The sequence below is a fragment of the Pongo abelii genome, chromosome 5, assembly GCF_028885655.2.
Source record: "Pongo abelii isolate AG06213 chromosome 5, NHGRI_mPonAbe1-v2.0_pri, whole genome shotgun sequence".
NCBI classification, from domain to species: domain Eukaryota; kingdom Metazoa; phylum Chordata; class Mammalia; order Primates; family Hominidae; genus Pongo; species Pongo abelii.
In genome coordinates this window covers 12,034,569-12,059,856 of record NC_071990.2, presented here as the reverse complement: position 1 = coordinate 12,059,856, position 25,288 = coordinate 12,034,569, and the positions used below count along the sequence as shown (strand labels likewise).

Here is a 25,288-nt window from a genome sequence, read left to right as displayed (position 1 = left end):
GTAGTACAATCACAGCTCACTGCAGCCTCAAACTCCTGGGCTCAAGAGGTCCTCCCACCTCAGCCTCCTGAGTAGCTAGGACCACAGGCCTGAGCCACCACACCTGGCTACCTTTAAAATTTTGTAGAAATGGGGGTCTTGCTCTGTTGCACCGACCAGTCTTATACTCCTGACCTCAAGTGATCCTCCCACCTCAGCTACCTGAAGTGCTGGGATTACAGGCATGAGCCACCATGCCCAGCTAAAACCATAATTCTTTCTATCTTCTCAAAAGTTTACTGAATACTGATAAATGTGACATCCAGGTCTAGCCAAAAAGTTAGGTTTTGGCTTGGTAACAATTAAGTCTCTGGAAAAAAGGTAATGAATATCAAAATCAAAATGATAAATGATGTGTGGTTTTCCTATAGGAACAATATAATAATATAATACCACCTTATGATTTTATGTAAGATTTTATGCTACCACCCCTTTGATAGTATGTTGTCTCACTTATAGTGCCATTCCATTCTCTCAGGTCCCTGTGAGGCAGGCAGCACAGGTGGACTATATATCCCAGTGAGGAAGGACGCTCTCAGGGTGAAGTTCCTCATCCCAGGTCAAGTGTTAAGCAAAGGCTCAAACTCTAATCCTCTGGCTGAATCCAGCGCAACGCACAACTTTTCCTACCAAGGGCTTCTTTTACACAAACCTCCTTTAAGAAATTACATTGTTAAGCAGGCAGCTGTGGTGCTGAAATGACTTAATAATACTAAGAGATAAGAGTCTGTTCATTATGGAGAGGGGTATGTGTGGCCTCAGAATAGTACCTTGGGAGGCCCATCCTTACACAGGCAGGAGGAGAGAAAAGCTGCTGGCCCACATTCCTCAAAAAGGCAGTGGGAAGAGCTACTGATGCAACCTTTCCTTCTCTTTTCCTGGCAAACAGATTGGCTTCCGCATAATTTAGAATACATGCACACACCTTCCTTTGACTTCATCCCTTTAACAGTAATCCTCTTTATTTTCAATATCAAATTTCCCTTTATCTTTTGCTCACTTTTGTACTATTAAATCTGGCTTCTACTTGCCAAAGTTATCAATGAGCTAAATGCCAAAATCTTAGTCTTTACATGCTTGAGCACTCTATGTATTGTATGTTGAAAATGCCATGTTTTGCCTAGAAATCCTTTTACTTTATAGCATCTATCTGTTCTTTCCCATTGTGAATCATAAATGAATTAACATTTGAGTTGTGGATAAAAGCCCAGTAATCCATCCTCCATAGCCACTTGCTCACAGACTCAACTCTCCAGTGATCTGCACAGTCCAGATATACCCATTTGCCTTCAACTTTATTTGACCTAACACCTCTCCTTGAATATCTTCTTCCGTGTTTTGTGTGATGCCACTTTCTGCTCATTCTTATCCTTCCTCTATGATCAATCTCTTTCAGTTTCCATACAGGAGTGTGGACTTTCTTCAACCATTCAACTTTTTAAATAGTAGTGATCCCCAGGATCCAGTCTAGGCTCTCTCCTCTTCTTTACACCCTGAGCAATCTCATGAATCACACCTATGCACTAAAGAATCTCTACTCTGCACACTTCCATCCAGAGCTCTCTCCTAAGCTCCAAATCTAGATATGCATTTCCAGACATTTCTTCCGAGGCATTTGGTACTCAAGGAGAGCCACTTCTCACAAACACTTCAGGAACATACACGGAGTTTTGTTTAAATTCTAACGATTAGGTCTTAACTTCCAAGATTTAGTAGATTTAGAGCCTGAGAACTTAACAAATTCCAGGATGCACTTTCCTTCACTGAGAAAGTATCATTGGTTCTCCACCACCATACACATGATTTGGTTTTTACCTATGTTTCCAACTTATAACACTTTTTAACCAGGCCAGACTCTTCAGAGTTCTTTAAATGAACCAAGTTTATTCTCACTTCCATGTCATTTCGTGCATTATTTTTTTTTTTTTTTCATTCTTGCCAGGCGTGGTGGCTCACACCTGTAATCCCAGCACTTTAGGAGGCCAAGATGGGTGAATCATCTGAGGTCAGGAGTTCAAGACCAGCCTGGCCAAACCAGACATGGCAAAACCCTGTCTCTACCAAAAATACAAAAAGCCAGGCGTGCTGGTGGGCACCTGTAATCCCAGCTACTCGGGAGGCTGAGACAGGAGGGTTGCTTGAACCCGGGAGGGGAGAATGCAATGAGCCAAGAGCGCACCATTGCACTCCAGCCTGGGCGACAGAGTAAGATTCTGTCTCAAAAAAAAAAAAAAGAAAAAGAAATTATTCTTCTTTGCCTGAAAAATCCCTATTTTTAAAAAAAAAAATTCGAACACTTAGCTAAAGTATCACCACCTTTGGAGTATCTTTGCTGAATTCTTATCTCTTCCACCTACTAGCAATGTTAGAAACTTCCTTCTTTAGAATTGTTCATACTTCTATGGTAATACTGATACTGCAATATTTTCCTACTGACAGATCTGTAAATGTTTATTAACCTGTGTTGCACGCTTATGAATCTGCAGAGGCCAAATACTTCTGAATATGGAGAGTCGAATGTGATATCCTTACCTATTATTCTAATCAAATAAATGACTTTTTCCCATTTTATAAAGCTGATAATTCTAATGAGACTGATTCCACAAATCACCCCAAGTTACAGTTTCATGACCTTAAATTACTTTATAAATCTTGACCAAATCAACTTACCAAGTATATGAATTATTTTGTGAAACTTCTCTCTAGTGCTAATGGTTCTCACAGCTACATTGGAAGACAGCTACATAGCATGACAGGGGCGTGTAGCTAGTAAGCTCAAGACAAGTCTAAATGGCTTTCTGCTTATATTCAGGATGAAATGCAACTATCTTTGATTATCTACACCTGTTTCCCTGCATTAGCAGGAACAAAGCATAACCATGATTTCCTTTCACTTAACAAGAAAAATAAAACCTTAATATAAGTAAAACATCAAAGTAAAACCATGATCATCTGTACTACTAAGTAAAGACTTACATAGTTAGCTGAGAAAAAAAAGTGCTCAGGGTAAATTATTTCTAAAATCTTTCAAGATAGAATCACTGAAAGACTCCTGGTAACTCTTATCAATGTAACTCCTGGGGTAAATATATCGCCCTGTCTTTCAAATAAGACATTTACAGCACAATTTGTCACTCAAAATTAAAATATTTCCAGTTAAAATATTTAAAGGTATCAAGACACATGAAAACAAATTTGCGCAAACCATATCTGAAGATAAATTATATTTCAAGTACCTTGCTTAAGTTGCTTTTCCACTTGCTTGAATAGACCAATAAATCTGACTTGGAATGGGTAGTTATTGCTTGACAATATAGTGATTTTCCAGTGTTCTGTTTTGAATTAAGGAGAGAAAGTGCAACTTTTGTGGGCAAACCGAGTGGATTTGGATTACTGGAGCTTACTGTCCAATCAGTATAGGCTGAAGTTTTCTGGTCCTTCTGAGGCAAATGCAACGACTTCTGCCTTAAGAGATAACACCATGTAAAGTTGGTTGTAGTTTTCAGGCTAGGGAAAGCCAGCTGCTGGGTGTCCTTGATGTTAAACAATGAAAGAGAGGTGACTGGCCGTTGACTTTGCTCTTGAATGTTCACTTTGTCACCTTGATTTTTAACCCCTGGAGACTTCCTTTCTTGGTTATTGTCTGTACATTTCAAAGGAGAAATATGAGTATTTTCTGAAGGGACAGGTGAACTTCGAACTGTAAGAGTTAATGATGTGGATGATTTGATGTTTTCAAATTCCTGCAATTCACTTATAGGTTCTATAACGACAAATTTAGAGCACCCTGTTGATGAATTATCAGCTGGTAAAACATTTGTCAAATTAACAGCCTCACTACTAATTTCAGGTTGAGAAAAAACATCCTTTTCCAACATCACACCGTCCAGGGGCTCTGTAGTACAAACCTGCCTCACTAAAATAGGCTTCTTCTGTTTACTAGCTTCATTAACTCTCGAACTCAAAGGCTCTAAAGGTCTCACGTCTGTTGCACAAACAGCTCCATTTTCATCTTTGGCCCGCTTCTGGTGCTTTTCCATGGCAATGTCTAAACTATTTGCTGGGGAAAGCATCCGTTTACTCGAAGCTGAAGATTCTTGTTGAGGGGAAAGTCGACCAACAGATATTTTCTGAGTTATGGGCAAGGATTCTGATAGAGAAGAATTTTGGCCCATCTTTAAAAAAACATTTTCATATAGAAATTCCTTCTCTGGGTTTGGCAAAGCATTCTGATGACCTTTTTGTAATGTTGGCACAGAATTTTGTTCTTCACTGATTGGCACTACACTATGATTAGTCTGGCAAACTGGCTGATTGGGCAGATCTTGGGTCACTAGTATTTGTGGCAGGGATGTGAGTGTAGCAAAACAGTAAGCAGGAACATTACTCTGCAGGCATACGGGCAGCATGAATGAGGATGGCACCTTCTGCACCTGACTTCCAAGGGGCCTGAGCTCTGGCGGTAGCAGAGGATGCGAATTAGACAGGCTATCAATTAATTTGGTTGGTAACGCTGCTGATGTCACACAATGATCTGTTCCAACTGGATCTGAAATAACTTGATTTGGCAAAGAATGCACAAGATTAGAAGAGCAAGATGGGCCTGAAGTGAAAACCTGACAATGCAATTGGTATTTGGGAGCAAAGCAATTCTCACTTTTAGAAGACCCAGATAAAACAGAATTTTTATCTGGTTTGCTACCCTGCGTAGACACTTGCAGAGATAGCTGTGTGCTCTGGTGGCTAGGGGGTGCATGGATTTGATTTAACAAATTGATATCACAGAGCTGCTGAACAGGAAAAATGTTGGTAGAGCTGGAGTTTGATGTTTCTGCCTGAAGATCCTTAACCTGAGTCTGAGAGTGCAAAGTATTTGCAGAAAACTCAGCTAAATATGTACTAGTCAGCGGAGGCCCCTGATATGGCACTGCGTTCACACTGGGAAGAGCAATATTTTGGAAAGATGTTGGGTGTACAGGAGACAGATGACTATCTGGGGCTATGTTTAAAGATATTTGCCGTACCAGTGGGCCTCTCCTTCTTTCTAAGAGAGGCACGTGCCCAGTCACTCCCACTCGAGAAGGTGAAGATGGAGGCTGCAATTCAGTAAGTGGTGTTGTCTGGGGTGGGGTGATGCTTCCACAATCGAATGATTTGCTTCTGAGATCAGAGACCTCCATTGACGTTTGCGTGCAATTAATCTGTTCTGATGCAGTACGCCTCATTTCTCGGTGACTTCCAGGAACATTCAGCGTATTCAAGCCAGCTGGAATCATAAGAAACTCCGCTTTATTTAGAAAATCGATTTTGGGGGAAGCCTCCGTTTTAGAAACGTCCTCTATGTCTAAAGAGGCTGAGAAACTTGAAGTGTGAGATAAACTGCTCTCCCTACTTAGACTCCTGGAGAGAGTGGAATCAAAGCTCGATTCCGTTGAGGAATGTTCTATCTCAGCCAGACGGAGCCTTTTCTTTTTGGGTGGCAGTTTCTCTGTTGGCAATTTTGACAAGGTTTCACTACGCTGGGGCCAACTGAACTTCTCTGACTTTTCTTGATCATGGCATTGAGCTTCCAGGTCTCGATCTGGTTCTTCTGTGACCAAAATCTCTGGAACTTGGATGTTGTGCTGCCGGACAAGTCTTGAGGGCTGTCCTAACACATGTCGTTCACTTGGACTCTTTCTGGAGCTTTCCTGAAGTTCTCCTCTGAGAGCGTCTGATAGTGCAAGCTGGTGAGGATGAGACCCGTCCCGAGAAGGGTGACTTTCCTCTTGGGAGATTCCTATCACTTTCAGAGACCCGGACTTCCCCGTTCTATTCAGCTCCTGGAAAGAAACTGGGGAGGCTCTTTCAAAAGGCTCAGGCTTGTCGAATGAGTTGGGCCTGCTCAGGGAGTTGGTGTGCTGGATGACGGAGATTCCAGTTCCATGTCTCTGCAGTTCTATCTTGTCCTGGGCTGCTGAACTTATCTGCTGCTCCATGATGGTCGACAGCTTGGGATCCATGGTCTGCTCAGGGCCCCTGGCAACAAGGTGAATTTGGGAGTTTTGCAACTGTATATTTTTATGCTGCTGGTCACTTCTTATGGTAACATTATGTTTAGGCAAACTGGGATTACAGCCCAGAGCATTCTGAAACTGAAGGCCTTCAGAACTTTTTGGAGAAGTTCCACTTTCATTTTGCTGAAGTTCATCATCATCCCCAACACTTTTCATTTTCCTCCTTTTTCTTATCTGTGGCGTCTGTTCCCAGATGCCGGAGGACCCAGCGACTCTGTAGTGTAGAATCTGTGGCTGCGGACCGCCGGGCACAGGGCTGTGCTCAGGTTCTCTCATGGCTACCTTTGTTTTTGGTCCATGTAACTCAGAACAGTAAAATTTCTTATGATTTTCAAAATTTTCCAGTTTCCTATACCTGTTTCTACAAGTTTCACACTCAAACATTGTCCCTCGCCCTTGATGAGACTTCTTTTTTTCTATATGTGGTCCTTGTGCCAATGCCTTGCTCCGCGCTGACGTGGCTTCACCAGCAGCATGGCATCCTTGGTGGCTCTCATCCAGGGACTGTCCAGTACCAAGAACATGACTTTCATTTGCTGAAGAGTCTTCTATGGCTGCTTGCCTCACAAGTGTACGGGGATGCCCACTCTGGGGCACAGGAGTGTTAGGTCCTGGTACAAAGACATCGTCATAGAAAGCGCCAATTTTGTCATCAAATGACTGACTTCCTCTTAGTGGATGAGGAGGAGGTATTATATTTGCAGGTACTGCTGAATAACCTGTGGTCGGCATGGAATTACTTCTTGTGATAGGTAAACAGTCAAGTGAAGGTACAGACAGAAGAAACACTTGCTTTGATTTTTCAGTAGGGGTGAAAGGTGACTTCGGTATATCAGAGCTTGAACTTGTTCTCCGTCCCACTGGTTTTAAATCAAACTGGAAAGAATCTTTAAATATGTATGATTTGGGGGAATCAATGCTTCCTCGTCTTGACAGTGAGGTTCTCCGTGGCTTCACACTATCCAGTTGCTTGTCATCTACCAAAGCTTCATTGTCTGAGATAAGCTTCGATATTCGCTCCTCAAGTGTTTTTGTGGCCAAAGGTGGGCGCATCTGACCTGGTAAAAGCAATGCCTTTTCCCCTGTGGGCAAAGCAGAGGGTGTTGATGTGGTGACAAGAGCTGCAGAGGGTCCATTACTCCTTCCAGAGTCTTGTTCTGTGCTGGGTAACCTTCTGGTAAAGGGAGTTGGTGGACTCACTGTTTGATCGGCACTTTCAGAACGTGAAAAGTAACCAGAATCCGTACTTCCTAAACTTCGAGGACTCAGGAGCTTTCCTTGCTGCTCTTGGGAGTAATCGGTAGCCTGCTGCCTTTGTAGCTGGGCGTGTACCGTTCCTATGTGAGAGTCTTGCTTTCCTTCCAGTGGATTCATGTCACCTTTCTGGTGGGACTTCTCATTAGTCTCCAACCTGGAGATTCCACCCTGGGACATGTTGGCTGAAAGTGGCTGTACGTTTGTCACCTGAAGGTCCTTCTGCTTTTGTGCACTAGAAAGTTCAGGCTTGGGATCCACGGCCTTTGGACTGTCAGTTCTTAAGGGGGACACGGTGACATGGTGGACCACAACTTTCGGTAACTCTGTCACAGCTTGTGATTCTGCAGATTTGTCCTGTAGCAAAAAGTCACCTACCACATTTTCTGGATTGCTTGGCGTGAAGCTTGATTTTAGTAAAGTCTCAGCATTCGACATCCTCTTTATTATGTGCACAGGCTGCAGTTCCATGGCGCCCAGGTCATGCTGTCTCTCTTCAGTGGCGCCTTCCTCCTCGCTCTCCCCACTGTCTTCTACGTCTGAATGAATACTAAGTGCTTTGGGGGACTCGTGGGACAAGAACAAGCCACCAGCATCTGGTTGCAAGACAAGACCCAGTTTGATAGTATGTGCATGGGATTTCTTGTGCTTATACAGATTACTTTTAGTCTTAAATGAAAATCCACAAGTCACACAGGGATAGGGTCGCTCTCCAGTGTGGGAGCGAATATGCTTTAAAAGCACACTAGGCTTTGCACATGCTCTATTGCAATACTCACAAATATATTTTCCTTGTTTTTTCGGCTTCTGATCTTTCAGAAGAAGATTGCACATTTGCTCTACGCTTTGATTAACAACAGAGGCAACATGAGTTGAATTATAGATTGGCATGGGGGGCGACTGTGTAGAATTAGCTGGACTTATTGACAGAGGTGAAGCAGAATCCATTTGCTGGTTTTGAGGAGTAACCTGAGATCTACTGGAAGGTGAAGTTAGGCCTACAGATGATGTCACTGCTATATTATAAACCTGTTCAAGTTTGGCATTCTCTTGATTTTGCAGATTTGTCAGTGATCCTGTGAAACCTGAACACCGTGGAAGCTGTTGATTATGTTGGTTGGATTTGGGAACAAAGTGTTCATGTTGATGATACAAATGAGAAGCTGACTGCACTGCCCCTTGCTCATTCTTCTGAGCAGCAGACACATGGACTGTGTATGAGGTACAAGAAGACTGTGATTCAGCAACCAATTCCTGTGAAGTCTGATTTGGGGTATCCATTGAACTGTTTTTTAATTTGGAAGGGGAACGTGCAGCTTTATTTGGCCTCAGTTTTTCTGTCTTAATTGCACAAGATGAGCCCTTTTGTGACAAGGTGCTCAGTTCTGGCTCCATTGCTTTCAGTAAGACATCGAATGCGGTGTTTGTATAGGAGGGGGACGTAGTGCCACAATGAGAAGAGATGCATTCGCTATTGTCAGTCCTGGTTTTACTTGACAAGGAACTTGAGTCACATTGTTCATCGAGGTCACTGAATTTGGCAGGGTCAGCGCCTTCGGATCTCCATCTACGCAGTTCGGATGGATGCTGCAGAAACAAGGGCTTCTTTGGGGAGACAGATTCATCAGATTTTGTGGCTTCAGCAATTATTCCAGGTGTTTCTCCGTTTTGTTTGGTAAACTGCTTCCCATTTTTTACAGGAATATAATTCTGTTTCTTGTGAGACTCCAAAGCACTATGAAGAAGGGCGAAAGATGACTCTTCTGTATTTTGTTTATGTTTTGCCTGAAGAGGATTTCTCAGTGGGGATTTTGGTATTTTTTTCAGGTGATTCTCAGCTACGATCTTTTTGCGTTTCACCCCTTTAAGGGATTCCGAAGTTCCTTTAACACCAGCCTGTAAGATTTCTGGTAAAAAAAAAAAAAAAAAAAAAAATTGGTAACATTGTACATACACCCACTATAATTTTTTGAAAATTAAGATTACTATCATAAGGACATTATGACAAGTGAAGAAAATAGTTTAAGGAAAGTCTATTTTTTAAATAAAACTGCACTTCTGCATTCTGGAAATTGAACAATGTTGCCAATCAAAATCTATTGAAACACTCATTCAGAGACCTAAGTGTGCATTTCTAGAATGCTTATGTTCCTTTCTTGAATAATCAACATCCTGGAACCAGATCTTTCAAAACTGAATTATCTTTCCCCTTTTCACTATCATACTTAAACAGTGCTCCATGGGGTTAAAGAAACTGGTAACTAACAAGAAGTTTTGAGCTTGTCTTACAGCACTGCAGATAAAGACACAGCTTGTTAGAACTCCCTCTGCTTGTTAACAAAACTGGTTGACTGGTTGAAGCTGGTTGGAACTAGTATGGCTGATTGGGATCTGCACAGAATAGACTTCTTGCCAGATGAGGGACTTTCTGACATCAAAGCCAGTATTTTCACCACAGGTTTCACACCAACTCCCTCCGAATTTGCAAAGGCAACCCATGAAGAAGCACGAAGAGACAACTGTGCCTGCTCAAGGGACTTTCCAAACCTCCCCTCCCTTTCCAACAATCATTAACCAATCCCAAAACCCCTCCTCCAGCATCTCCTCCTCTTATATACTGCTTTAAGCTGGTAAGGGAAGACAGAATTGAGCCCATCTCCTGCATGGCTGCCTTGCCATTAACCTTTCTCTCTATAAAAATCCAGTGATTCAGTGTTTGGCTTTTCATTGTGTGCAGACAAATGGACCTAGATTGGCTTGGTAGCAATACCTGAGGACTCTGTCTACACAAGTCTGAGAAGGCTGGCCAAAAAGAAGAAAATTCAACCCTTTAATGCTGAGTATTTGACTGTCTTATCTCATTAAAGTTCTTTTAAAACAAACTTTTCAGCAAATTTCTAAGTATGCAAAACTGATATTTTCATGAGAAAAGGGGCTGCTAATATAATTTCTAGAGCAGACCATAGTCAGGACAGCCATGAAGTATTGCTGATATAGCAATTATATCAATGAACAGAAAATTATGAAACTAAAATAATCCAGTTATTTGTGGTTTCTTACCAACAAAATTAAAAAGTCATAAGGTTGTAATGGGCCTTGGTTTAAAAAAAAATCACCATTTTAACTCAACAAAATATTCAATGGCTATGTTTCTTTGTCATTAGCAATAGGTAGGGCAGGTAGGCAGGTAGGGAGATAGGCAGAAAGAAGGTAAAACTTATTGCAAGAGAAATGAAATCACCTTAATTTCTAGTTGTGTTGGAAATAAATCAGTATTTAAGTGACAGTGCCCACAGTCTATCAACTACTGTATTTTTGAGCAACAATTACTTGCCATGATTTAGTTTGGTTTCCATTTGTTGGATTGTTGGGCATATGAACAAAAAATATTCAACTGTATATTACTCTATTTGTAGAAAGCCAACTACTTAATTCTCCACTATTTTCAAATAGCTGTTGCAATGTACATATTTGAAATTCATATTAGACCAAAATGTCTATACTGTAATAACTACTTATTGAGGATAAAATTTACATTAGAAATATTCTAGTAATATTGTGACATCAGTTTATATGCTCTCATATCATAGTTCAATGAAAAAAATGCATACTATTCCATTAAAGATATATTTACCCACCATAATAAAAAAAAAAAAGGGTGGTCTCATAACTAAAATATTTGAGCTAAAGAACAATAGAAAAAAGTATCAGTATTATTCACTTTTACAAAATGTTGAACAATCCACTCACTCATGAAATGATGTTTTCCCACTGGTTTTCCTTTATTAAGATGAATGTAAGAAAGTCAATGATGCACTTTTTGACTCTCATTAACTCTATCAGACAAGTAGGCAAAGTGAAAAATGATGCTCATCAACCTGGGCTGAGTAGTCTCTCTATCCACTTCCAAAAGCTAGATGTGGGTGTCATAAAGGTGAAAGCCAGTAGGCTATTAAAATAAATACAAAAACAGAGATGAGAAACCACTTGGATGAGAAGCTAGCAGAGCTGAAACACCATGGACTTAAAAATAATCTACCCATGTCAGGCCCCATCCAGGACCTATTCAACCAGTCTTGGACAGGGTAGGTATGCCTGTTTTGCTCTGCTTCACAAACATTTTAAGATAAACTTTTATTTTTAGATAAAGTTATGTTATTCAAAATTAAACAATGTCTTATACTCCAAAGAAAAATGCAAAAATTCAACCCAGAAATACTGTATGTGATTTAAACAACAACAACAAAAACTGTAACCTTGTACTTAAAATGACACTGAAGTTAAGATAAAAGAATTGTTAAACTTAAGATCCATATTTCTTTATAAGAGAAACTATTTCCTAAAAATCTACTGGGAGTTAAGAATTGGAAAAACAGGTATGTTAAACGAACTTTTGAACTACAAATTTTGACTTTAGATATAAACAGACTCCTCTCTCATTTGTCAAAGCTTGTAACACTTACATTTTATCTGTGTCATTGTTTATACTTAGTTCTGTATTTAATTTTAACACTTGACTGGTGCTATTCCCTTCAAAACTCTGCATACTCCTTTGTTTTCTGGCAATTTGGTTTACACCTCAGAAAACTTTTCTTCTATGATATCTTCATATACGTTTTCTGGTCAACTTTTTTTGGAATAAAGTTCTTTTTTTTAGGGACATCAATTATGTTTTTTCTGGATCACCCTAATGATAATTTAAATTGCCTTCCTCTCTTCAGGTTTTTACCTTTTGTTTTCTCTACAATTTTATAAAGCTGTTCTCTTATGTTGATAACTGAATTGTCACACCATTAAGTTCTTTACTGTTTCATATTTATTCATTAGTTTTGGACTGATAGTATTTTGTTCTCATTTTATTCCCTTAGTTCCATATTTCCCATTTCATCTCATTTTATTGTCTCATATTAAGTTTGAGCTCTTGCTTAAATACATTTATGATCTTTAGTTCTGCACTTAGAAACACTTGTGTTTCTGGAGTAATATTTTCTTTAAGGCAGAATTTGGGCCTGTCTTCCACATTCTCAAGGCTCTTCTACTGCCTGAGATCATGGGGAATGGTGATCTCACTCAGCACTCAGCTGAGAACATACTCCTGACAGTCTTTTTTGAGTTGTGTTCATTCTTCTGCATTTTGTTGGATCTTCTTTAACAGGTTCACTGTCCTTGTTCAAGGGATAAAGCCCACTCTACCACTGGTGCTTGGGAGGGGAGGAGGTAGTGAGATGACCCTGGACCTTGGATCAGTCTAAATTCAAGGACATTTTTTTTTATTGTAAGGAGGGGAGAGGCTAGTGGAGGGGATGAGAGAGATGCAAACAGAAGGACGATGGCAGGCATATGTGAGAAGAATACTGCACTATCATTTTAGAGGTGGAAGTGAAAGCAAAGTGCCCGCCTCTCCATAGATTTTTCACTCTCCACCCCTTGATTCTCAAGACCTGGGGCTGAACAGCTCAGAATGGGCAGCTAAACCATCAGGCTAGGAATTATAGACAAATACCTTCTCTTGAGAACCAAGGCCCGACAGTGGAAGGCAGCAGACCCTTGGGTTTTCAGAGAATGAAATACCTGGAATAGTTTTTTAAACTTACCCTCATCTTGATTAATTTTAAATATATCTATTAAAGAGTGACCGGAGTTATTTTCTCTTGTCCTCTTATCTATAGAAAAGAGCACAGTCATAAAACCTTGTGGCTATATCTACAACATAGTCAAGAGGATGCACAGACCATAGTGCTTCAAAGCAGAAATAAAATTGGTATGAAGAGAAGGAGGAGACAGCTGTTCACCATTAGCACTTGTGCTTTTCCATCATTTTCAAGGCAATTTGTTGGTAAGGTGAATTAAATATAAAATACATTAGAGGAAACAAAGAGAAAGACCAAGCAGTGGAAGGCAGCCCAAGGATTCACATGGAGCCTATGCAACGTGATCACTCCCACCAACCCCACCAACCAGTGACCCCCGCGAGCCTCAGCCTCAGAGGAAGTACACTGGTTTCTATTCACCACCCTGATTCCAGAAATGCTGTCATTTTGTATGTTTGTTTTTACCATTACTAAGTTTGGACATACTTGGTGTACACCAGCATTGAAACACAACCCTTTCTCCTTACACAGGGAGAACGTACAGTCAGATTGGGAAGGGAAGAGAAAGATTCAAAATAGGAGTCAGGTGGCCACTGAAAACTGTATTCTCCCAGTTGTCAGTGTGCTACTGGTAATGACTGAAAATCAGGCAGAAACTCGGAGATATCAACACATCAAAAATCCAAACACGACTTCATATAACAGATACAAAGCACACTCAGGAGAGGGACCAAAATCAGCAGCACTGCCCCTGTCAGACCACTGACCTGGGCTTCGAAAGAAAAGCCAGCACTCTTCATCAGTTAGGGAGTCAAGAACAGCTTAGAAAGACCACAGGGGCCACTTCGTTTAAAAAAAAAAAAAAAAAAAGAATAGTTGGGGAAGTATAAGTTAAGATTCCTGGGTTCTACGTGAAGTCACTGACACTTTATTTTCCAAGGCACAAATCTATTTATTAGGGCTTCTATGTTTCTTTGAAGAAGAGCACCAACGAGTTTGAAATATCACTGTCAGCTGTTTTTCAGGATTACTTCTAGAGAGTAACAGATTAAAAGCAAACAGATTAAAAGGCTCAAGAGTGCATCTTAGTTGCCAATAAGGTGTGGTAAAGAATATTCTTATGGTAAGTAGTAGGGATGATAAACCACAACTCAGAGTGTCTTTAAAATCCTGTCTTGATTGAAGGTGAACCTCCAAATAAATCTCTTTTCAGATTTACTCAGAGACATGTCAGCTGAAAAACTTCAGATCTCTTTTGGGCCTTAGGAACACAAGTAGTAGCTGTTTTCTAACAATTGAGATCATGCTTGGCCAGGTCAAGAGATCAGACCAGGAGACCATTCAGAAGGCTTTTTTCAGTAGTTTGTGCAAGAGTTAAAATGCTACCCTGAACTCAGGCAGTGACAGTGGGCCTCTTATCTGATTCAAAATAAGAAAGCCTGAGAAAGGTTTGCCAAAGATTCTGCTGAGGTTTCTCGTCTGAGCACTGAGCTAGTTTGGAAGAGAAAAAATCCATTCACTTTCCATTCCACTCAATCTCAAACTCAATATACATGCATAGAATTGTAAACTGTAGCTGGAAATTCAGGACAAGAGATTTTCAATAGGAAAATGGTTAGGCTAATTATGGCATAGCCACTTAACATAACATTATACATCCATTTAAAATAATTACAAAGATTACATAGCAATATGAAAATTATGATACATTAAGTATACGTGCACATTCTTTTTTTTCCTCTAGAGAGAGGTCTGGGCTAGAGGCACAGATCTGGGAATATGCAGTGAGAGCTGTTTTTGTAAAAGGACATAAATGATAAGCCAAAGAGAATATGCTGTGGAGAGGGGAGGTCTGACATGAGAAGGATGGGTAATCCCTACACTTAGGGGTGAGCTAGAAACAAAAAGAAACAAGGGGAAATCAGAAAGATGAGACAAAACATGTGATAGATAGTGAAATGGCCAGGAAGTGGGGGTTTAGAAACTTTTAAAAAGGAAGATGTGGCCAATAATGTTGAATATCACATTCAGATACACAGATGAAAATTAACAAGAGGTCCCTGGGCTTGGTGGTCACTAGGACTAGGAAGACATCATTATCTCTGAAAGCAGTGTCAGTGGGTTCTGGAGGTAAAATCCCTATCATACACCAGTAAGGAGTGAGGGAGGGCATGAGGACGCACAGGGCCCGCAAATACAGGCGCTCTCCTGGGGATATGGCTGTAAAGTAAAAGAGAAAGACAAGATGTCAGAGTCAGAGGAAAGGAGGGCAAGGGCAGGCTTACTTAGGATATGGGAGGGTTGAGTGTGATTATAAACAGGTAGTGAAAGTTGGCAGAGAGAACCAGACTAAAGATACAAGACAGAAAAATTAAATAAAACAAATTAAAAAATTAATTAAACAAATTAAACAAATAATGTGTGGTAAACAGGTATACTCAAGAAGCTACCACATAGATGTGGGAACAACTGATGACGATGGAGGTAAGGAAATGCCTGGGAGAAGTTTCATGGCAGCAGCACATCTGACTAGAGCCTACAGTGACAGGCAGAGAGGGCCAAGTACTTTCCAGTTAGGGAACAGCATGAACAAGGTGAGCAGGAAAATGCATAAGACTCACCTAAGAGCAGGAAGCCAACCTTGTTGTTCATCTATTAGTAGAGTGAGAGATAGGATGGAAAAGGTATTCTAGAACCAGGTTACTCTAGGCCTTGAACACAAAGCAGAAGAGACTGGAATTCACTTAGCAAGAAAAAGGAAGCTACATTCAGATCATCCCCAAGTTCTTCCCATTCCTCATGCAATGTAATTCAGCATCTTAACATAGCCAAAAGACCGCAGGGTCATCTGACTCACAACTCTCCAACCTCCCTCTACACCATTTCCCTGACTCACTCCGCTTCAGCCTGCGGTAAACTTTCTCCTCCTCGAACTGGCCCATCTCGTTGCTGCCCCTGGGATTTGTATTTGCCATCTCCTCAGCGTGAAAAGCCCTCCCTACACCCAACTCTTAAGATGACAGGGTCATTTTCAACCTTCAACTCACCGCGCCAGTGCTCCCTCCGGGCTGTTCCTCCACTCTACCTAAGGTCGGTGTCCCTGTCCTGCCCACCCCGCCCTTCTTCAATTCTTTCCTCTTTACAGTCATAATCTAGAATGCCCTGTTTGCCTGTTTACATGTGTATCTTCTGCCTTTGAATTAGGATGGGCTGAGGGAGTCCACACTCACTCACAGGCTCTTTAACATGGGCCCGCACCAGGTGCTCACATGAGGGGCAGGATATGAGGCCAGAGAAGTGCCCCGAGCGTGTAAGCAGAGTGGACAGGCATGAAGCCAACCCTCCCTGAGAGCTTCCTCCCTCTAAGCAAAGCCTTGGGCTTTAAGCTGATAGGGAAAGGGCAGCAGATGTCACCACAGGGACAGACACAAACACCCTGCAGCCGGGAGAAGAACAGAGGAGGACACCCTCTACCCCAGGGGAGGCAGGAAACTGTCCTGAGACCAAAATCCCACACCAATAAAATTTCAGTCCCTTGCCATGGGGGAGGGGCTGGAAACACAGGGACCGCCAAGACTGAGGCTGGACCAGGAGACGGAGTGACCCTCCCCTCCCCACCCCATCCAGAAGCCCAGCCCTGTGGGGTAAGCAGCAGCAGCCCACTGCTAGGGGGGCGGTGAGGAGGTGGGCAGGGACTCCCCCAGCCCATGGCACAGGAGGCTGCAAGCTGAGCAGGGGCACTAGCACTGAGAAAAGCCCCCAGAGTCCCAGTCCCCGCCATAAGCACAAGGAACTGGCAGGAAAAGGAAGAATAAACAGGGTAGTAGAAATACATGAAAAAAATTATGGTCAAGAATTTTCCCCAAATAACGAAAACAACAAACCATACATCCAAAAAGCCTAAATAACCCGTAACTAGGATGATTAAGAATATGATACGAAAGAATAAGCATAAAGAATGAAAAAAAACTGAGAAAAAGAAGAAAAGGGAGCAAGAGAATTTAGACAATATATTCAAACTGCTGAAAACCAAAGATAAAGAGAAAATCCTGAAAGCAGCCAGAGGGTAGAAAAACATTACACACAGAGAATAAAAGATAAAAATTAAAGCAGACTTCTCAACAGAAACCATGGTGTGATATTTTCACACTACTGAAAGAAAAAAAAAATTGTCCAACCCAGAATTTCATATTGAGAAATAATTTAGCTTTCAAAAATGAAGGCCATAGAAAGATTTTTTTTCAGAAAAACAAAAGCTGAGAGAATTCATTGTCTTCAGGCCTATACTGAAATGTTAAAACTTAAATGTGGATCTATACATATAAATTGAAGAGCTCTGAAAATGACAATAATAAAATTCTAAAAAGAACTTTAAGAATTTTATCACTTCAAAATTTCACCAGTTTAAAAGATAATACAGTGTAAAGTTGTATTGTCCAATATGGCAGCATGGCAGGTGAAATAATGGCCCTGTAAAATGGCCACACCCCAACCTCTGGAACCTGTAAATGTTTCTGAATGTGGCAAAGGGGACGCTGCAAATGTGATAAGGTTATGTATTTTGAGATGGGGAGATTATCCTCGGTTATTGCAGGACTCTTTCAAATTTAATTGCACAATCCCATAACAATGGAGAATCTCTTCTGGCTGAAGTCAGAGGTATTGAACAACCAAAGAGGCAGGAGACAGACAGGAAATGAGACCTGACCTGCGATTGCTGGCTTTCAAGATGGAGAAAGAGAGCTCCCATCCAAAGAACATGGTGGCCTCTAAAAGCTGGGAATGGACTTCAGCTGACAGCTCACAAGAACATGATGACTACAGCTACAGGACTAAATTCTGCCAGTAAACCGAATAAGCGGGAAAACAGACTTTCCCCTGGAGCCTCCAGAAGACAGACCTGCTGACATCATCATTACAGCCAGGTCCTGTGTCAGGCTTCTGACCTACAGAACCACAAGACAGTAAGTACCGTGTCAACTGCTAAGTTTGTAGCAATTTGTTACACAGCAAAAGAAAATGAATACAGGTATACCTTGTTTTGTTGAGCTTCACAGATGCTGTGCTTTTTACATTAAGGGTTTGTGGCAGCTCTGCATGGAGCAAGTCTATCTTGGCACCATTTCTCCAAACATATGCACTCACTTCTGGTGTGTAACATATTTTTCCTAATTCTTGCAATATTTCAAACTTTTGCATTATTATTATATCTGTCACGGTGATCTTTGATCAGTGATCTTTGTTTTTACTGTTGTAATTGTTTTGGGGCTGCATTAATTGTGCCCATGTAACACAGTGAACTTAATAAATGTTGTGTGTGTGTTCTCACTGCTCCATCAACCAGCCATTCCCCAGTCTCTCTGCCTCTCCTTGGACCTGCCTATTACCCAAGACACAACAATGTTAAAATTATGCCAGTTAATAAGCCTACAAGGGCCTCTAAGTGTTCAAGTGAAAGGAAGAGTTGCATGTCTCTAGCTTTAAGCCAAAAGCTAGAAATGATTAAGCTTACTGAAGAAGGCATGTTGAAAGCTGAGATAGGCTGAAGGCTAGGATGCTTGTGCCAGTAAGCCAAGTTGTGAATGCAAAGGAAAAGTTATTGAAGGAAATTAAAAGTGCTACTCCAGGGAACACCTGAACGACAAGAAATCACAACAGGCTTATTGCTGATATGAAGAAAATTTTAGTGGTTTGGACAGAAGATGAAACCAGCTACAGCATCCCTTAAGCCAAAGCCTAATCCAGAGAAAGGCCCTAACTCTCTTCAATGCTATGAAGGCTGACACAAGTGAGGAAGCTGCAGAAGAAAGGCTGACAGCTAGCAGAGGTTGGCTCAAGAGATTTAAGGAAAGAGGCCATCTCCATGACATAAAAGGGCAAGGTGAAGCAGCAGGTGTTAATGTAGAAGCTGCAGCAAGTTATCCAGAAGATTTCGCTAAGATAACTGAGGAAGGTGGCTACAGAAAACAACAGATTTTCTATGTAAATAAATCAGCCTTCTATTAGAAGAAGATGCCATCCAGGGCTTTCATACTAGAGAGAAGTCAATGCCTGGCTTCAAAGCTTCAAAAGACAGGCTGACTCTCTTGCTAAGGGCTAATACATCTGGTGGCTTTAAGTTGAAGCAAATGCTCATCTACTATTCTGAAAATCCATAAGACCCTTAAGAATCATGCTAAATCTACTCTGCCTGTGCTGTACAGATGGAACAACAAAGCCTGGATGACAGCACATCTGTTTATAGCACGGTTTACTGAATATTTTAAGCCCAATATTGAGTGACTACTCAGAAAAAAAAGATTTCTTTTAGAATATCACTGCTCACTGATAATAAACTTTGTCATTCAAGAGATCTGATGGAGATGTATAAGAAGACGAATGTTGTTTTCATGCCTGGTAATACAATGTCCATTTTTCAGCCCACGGATCAAGGAGTAATTTTTACTTTCAAGGCTTACTATTTAAGAAATTCATTTCATAAGGTGATAGCTGTCATAGACAGTGATTTCTCTGATGGAGCTGGGCAAAGTAAATTGAAAGTCTTCTTGAAAGGATTCACCATTCTAAATGCCATTAAAAGCATTCACCATTCTAAATGCCATTAAAAGCATTCATGATTGATGAGAGGAGGTCAAAATGGCAACATTAGCAGGAGTTTGGAAGAAGCAGATTCTAGTCCTCAAGGATGACTTTCAGGGATTCAAGACTTCAGTGGAGGAAGTCCCCGCAGATGTGGTGGAAACAGCAAGAGAACCAGAATTAAAGTGTAGCTTGAAGATGTGACTGAATTGCTGCAATCTCACGATAAGGCTTGAATGGATAAGGAGATGCTTCTATGGATGAGCAAAGAAAGTGGTTTCTTGAGATGAAATCTATTTCTGGTGAAGATGTTGTAAACGCTGCTGAAATGACAACAAAGGATTTAGAGTACTACATAAACACAACAGATAAAGCAGTGGCAGACTTCGAGAGGCCTGACTCCAATTTTGAAAGAAGTTTCACTCTGGATGAAATGCTATCAAACACCATTGTATGCTACAAAGAAATCTTTCATGAAAGTAAAAGTCAAGGTGGCAAACTTCACTGCTTTAAGAAATGGCGGCCGGGCGCGGTGGCTCACGCCTGTAATCCCAGCACTTTGGGAGGCTGAGGCGGGCGGATCACCAGGTCAGGAGATCGAGACCACCCTGGCTAACATGGTGAAACCCCATCTCTACTAAAAAAAATTTAAAAATATTAGGCGGGCATGGTGGCTGGTGCCTGTAGTCCCGGGTACTTGGGAGGCTGAGGCAGGAGAATGGCGTGAACCTGGGAGGCAGAGCTTGCAGTGAGCCGAGATAGCGCCACTGCACTCCAGCCTGGGCGACAGAGTAAGACTCCGTCTCAAAAAAAATAAAAATAAAAATAAAAAATAAAAAGAAATGGCAATGAGAGGTGACAGCCTGCTGGCAGTCCTGAGAGCCCTCGCTGGCTCTCGGCGCCTCCTCTGCCTGGGCTCCCACTTTGGCGGCACTTGAGGAGCCCTTCACAGCCCACCGCTGCACTGTGGGAGCCCCTTTCCGGGCTAGCCAAGGCTGGAGTGGACTTCCTCAGCTTGCAGGGAGGTGTGGAGGGAGAGGCGCGAGCGGGAACCAGGGCTGCGCAACGCGCTTGCAGGCCAGCTGGAGTTCCGGGTGGGTGTGGGCTTGGCGGGCCCGCACTCCGAGCAGCCGGGCCGGCCCTGCCGCCGGGGCAATGAGGGGCTTAGCACCTGGGCCAGCGGCTGCGGAGGGTGTACTGGGTCCCCCAGCAGTGCCAGCCCACTGGCGCTGTGCTCGATTTCTCGCCGGGCCTTAGCTGCTTTCCCATGGGGCCAGGCTCGGGACCTGCAGCCCGCCATGCCTGAGCCTCCCACCCCCTCCGTGGGCTCCTGTGCAGCCCCAGCCTCCCCGATGAGCGCCGCCCCCTGCTCCACAGCGCCCAGTCCCATAGACCACCCAAGGGCTGAGGAGTGCGGGCGCACAGCGCCGGACTGGCAGGCAGCTCCACCTGCAGCCCTGGTGCAGGATCCACTGGGTGAAGCCAGCTGGGCTCCTGAGTGTGGTGGGGAGGTGGAGAACCTTTATGTCTAGCTCAGGGATTGTAAATATACCAACTGGCACTCTGTATCTAGCTCAAGGTTTGTAAACACACTAATTAGCACCCTGTGTCTAGCTCAGGGTTTGTGAATGCACCAATGGACACTGTATCTAGCTACTCTGGTGGGGCCTTGAAGAACCTTTGTGTCCTGACACTGTATCTAGCTAATCTGGTGTGGAGGTGGAGAATCTTTGTGTCTAGCTCAGGGATTGTAAACGCACCAATCAGTGCCCTGTCAAAACAGACCACTGGGCTCTACCAATCAGCAGGATGTGGGTGGGGCCAGATAAGAGAATAAAAGCAGGCTGCCCAGACAGCAGTGGTAACCCGCTGGGGTCCCCTTCCACACTGTAGAAGCTTTATTCTTTCACTCTTTGCAATAAATCCTGCTGCTGCTCACTCTTTGGGTCCACACTGCCTTTATGCGCTATAACACTCACCGTGAAGGTCTGCAGCTTCACTCCTGAAGCCAGCGAGACCACGAACTCACCAGGAGGAACGAACAACTCCAGACGTGCCGCCATAAGAGCTGTTAACACTCACCGCGAAGGTCTGCAGCTTCACTCCTGAGCCAGCGAGACCACGAACCCACCAGAAGGCAGAAACTCCGAACACATCTGAACATCAGAAGGAACAAACTGCGGACACGCCGCCTTTAAGAACTGTAACACTCACCGCGAGGGTCCGCGGCTTCATTCTTGAAGTCAGTGAGACCAAGAACCTACCAATTCCGGACACAGCAACAGCCACCCAACCTTTAGCCGCCACTACCCTGATCAGTCAGCAGCAATCTGCATCGAGGCAAGACCCTCTACCAGCAAAAAGATTATGACTGGATAAAGACTCAGATGATCATTCACATTTTTGGCAATATTTTTTAAATGAAGGTATTCACATTGTTTTATTAGACATAATGCTATGAAAACCAATGCTCATCTGCACACTTACACAGACTACAGTATAGTGTAAACATAACTTTGATATGCACTGGGAAATAAAAAAAATCACGTGACCTGCTTTATTGCAGTATTTGCTTTACTGCAGTGGTCTAGAACTAAACCCATGGCATCTCTAGGGCATGCATATTCAAGGAGCCACTAGGTACAGTGCCTATTGGCTATTTAAATTTTAAAACAAAGTATGCAGTTCAAAAAAGTTACGAGGACATAGAAAGTATGTTCCCTGAACACAACAAAATTAAACTAGAAACAAATAGCAGAAAGATACCTGAAAAACCTCCAAATATTTAGAAAGCTGTCAATACAATTCTGAACAGCCCAGGGGTCAAACAGAAAGTCACAAGAGAAATTAGAAAAATCAAAATAAAACTAGCAAACTAAGAAAATACGATAAAGAATATCTCTCATGCCAATGATACACAATACTGAAAGCCAGATCCTAGAAAAATCTCCTTCTGAGGTCTGGGATAATAAGAGGATTCCTGCAATAGCCACTTATTTTTAATCACTTCTGTAGACTGTTCAACTACCACAATGAAAGAATACAAATCAATGAAATACAAATGATGGTAAGAAGGAAAATAGCATTATTTCCTGATAATAAAATGGTCTCCTAGAGAACCCATAAGAAATCACTGAAAATCTATTATACCTAACAGAAGAGTTCAGTACAGAAACACACAAATATCGGTCTTTTTCCTTATGCTATAAATGATTAGTTAGAAAATACAATGGAAAATATTCTTTGACTAATATTAATAAAAATATTAAAATGCCATGAAATAATTTCGCACAGAAAATTCTAAACATACAGAAAATTTTAAAGTTTTCAGTGTGAGTTTTTGTTTAAAAGTGGCTTACATAATAAAGAAACACACCATCCCCCTGGAAAAAAAATCATATTTTGAATACATCAATTTGCAAATATCTAAGTTTTATGAAATTTCAAACAATAAAAAATTTTACTCTTTTAAGAAATGTAACATGCCTCCAATCTTCATTTGAGAAAATAATCATTCTAAATTGAACAATAAAATGCTGAAAGAAAATTATGTAAAGACAACTTCATGGAAAAGATATTAAATGGTTAAGACAATATTTTCTCAAGATCAGATCAATGGATAAACCAAAAATCCATAAAAAGACCCTATCATATATGTACTTAGTAAATGAAAAAGGTGCCACATTTCAAAATTTTTGGGAAAAGAGATTCAAGTCTCATACACTGGATGATAAAGTAGAAGCAGATCTTAAGCAAACACCATGTACCAAAATAAGTTCAATAATTCAATGTAAGAAATAAAACCACAAAAAGAACAAGAAAATAGGAATAAATATTTAGCTTACCTTGGGCTGGGATTACACTTTCTAAGCAAAAAAGCAAGCAAAGCAATTTGAATACATAAAAACTAAGGAGTGTGTCTGTGTGAGAGCGTGTGTGTATGTAATTTTCATTTTAAAAAGCAAGTGAGAAACTGAGAAAGTATCTGCAACATGTAAGGCAAGGGTTAATATGATAATGTATAAAGAAGTTTTATAAGGGACTTATAGTAATTAAGAATTAAGTAATTAAGTAATTCAGATGATCCTCCTCTCAGGACAACAGATTACCTAGACAAAATATAAACATGATCAGCTTGAAGGCAATTAAGCAGTAAAAAGATAGTGAAAAGTTACTGAGCCAAGATCCTGGAAAGGATAAAAGTCCAAACAGGGGAGATCAGTATTTGGGGCTCCTTTTGATTAGGGAGGGTTTGTCTATTCAAAAGAGCAGCTAAAAGGCTGGGCAGTTCTGACAATCTAAAGGAGCTAAAGGTACAAATGACAGAATCCAGGGCATGCCATGCATGGAGTCTGCATTAAAACCTGCATGTTTGCAGCTGAGAACCTAAAGGGCTTCATTCTAGGAATAAGGGAAAATTGCATAAAGATCAAGCTTCACATGAACTGCAACTCACTTTCAATGGCCCCAAAAATCTCACACTCCAAAACTCAATTAAGATGAATCTTAGATTGTCAGTTCTCCTAGAAGCCTGGCAGAAGAAGACTGAAATATTCTTTGAAGGAAGATATTGTCAACTTAGGCTTAAAACATTTCTATAATTTTTAAAATAAAATGTCCATCATATATTCAAAGATAACCAGGCATCTGAGAAAAGAATTCAACATGAAAGAACCAACATTATAAACAGATTTACAGGGGTCCAATATATTGGAATGAATACACAAAGACTTTAAAATAAATGTGCTTACTTAAGGACAAGAATACTGAAAATTTCAGAAAACTGGAAGTATAAGGAGACACAGCATATTTGAAAAGCCAAATATAAATTATAGAATTGAAAAAAATACCATAACAGAACTAAGATAGATTTAAATTTAGAGTAGAACTGAAAAAGACAGTTACTAGGTGCAGTGGCTCACAGAGGTTGCCACTCCCAGCTACTCAGGAGGTTGAGGCAGGAAGATTGCTTGAGGCCAGAAGTTCAAGACCAGGCTGAAGAATATAGCAAGACTTTGTCTCTAAAACAAAAACAAAAACAAAAAACAAATATAATATGGGTGCAGTGGTGCATGCCTTTAGTTCCAGCTACCTGGGAGGCTGAGGCAAGAGGACTGCTTGAGCCCAGGTGGTTGAGGCTATAGTGAGCTATTATCAGCCTGGATGACTGAGCAAGACCCTGCCTCAGGAAAAAAAAAGAAGAGAGAGAGAGAGAAATGGAGAGAGAGAGAGAGAAACAGAGAGAGAGAGAGAGAATAAGTCAGATGAAAACAACACAGAATAAAGTATTAGGAGACCAAGGGATACAACATCCAGAAAGCAACAAAACAAAGAAGGTGGAAAGATACACAATGGGGCAGAGGCAATATGTAAGGAGATAAAGTCTAAAAATTGTTAAAAATGAATGAAACGCATGAATCTACAGATTCAAGAGCACTCTAAACCACAAGCAAGATAAATATAGAGAAACCATACCTGTACACATCACTTTGAAACTGTGAAAGTCAAAGACAAGGCCCAAAATCTTAAAAATAATTTTAAAAATTACTAGTAATTTTTAAAAGCCAGATTACCTTCAAAGCAATAGACTGACACCTCTACACCAACAATGTACTCAGGAAAATAAAATGCTAGGCTAGATTTCTATGCTTCCAAACCCAGCAAGAATATTTTCCAAGAATGAAGGTGAAATAGACCTTTTCTAATAAATGACACTTGAAAGAATTTGTCACAACAAACTTGCACAAATGGAAAACTAAAAGAAACTCT

The 25,288-nt window shown here is 41.3% G+C and overlaps 1 protein-coding gene across 9 annotated transcripts in view; it reads right to left on the bottom strand.

Annotated features, from left to right (window-relative positions):
- Window positions 1–25,288, bottom strand: part of HIVEP1 (HIVEP zinc finger 1) — a 225,368-nt gene that overhangs the window by 97,283 nt on the left and 102,797 nt on the right. For all 9 annotated transcript variants that reach the window (XM_054557197.2, XM_054557203.2, XM_054557202.2 and 6 more), the window contains one exon: window positions 3,276–9,256. In XM_054557197.2, the coding sequence (XP_054413172.2) occupies window positions 3,276–9,256 (5,981 nt within the window). The remainder of the gene's footprint in view (window positions 1–3,275; window positions 9,257–25,288) is intronic.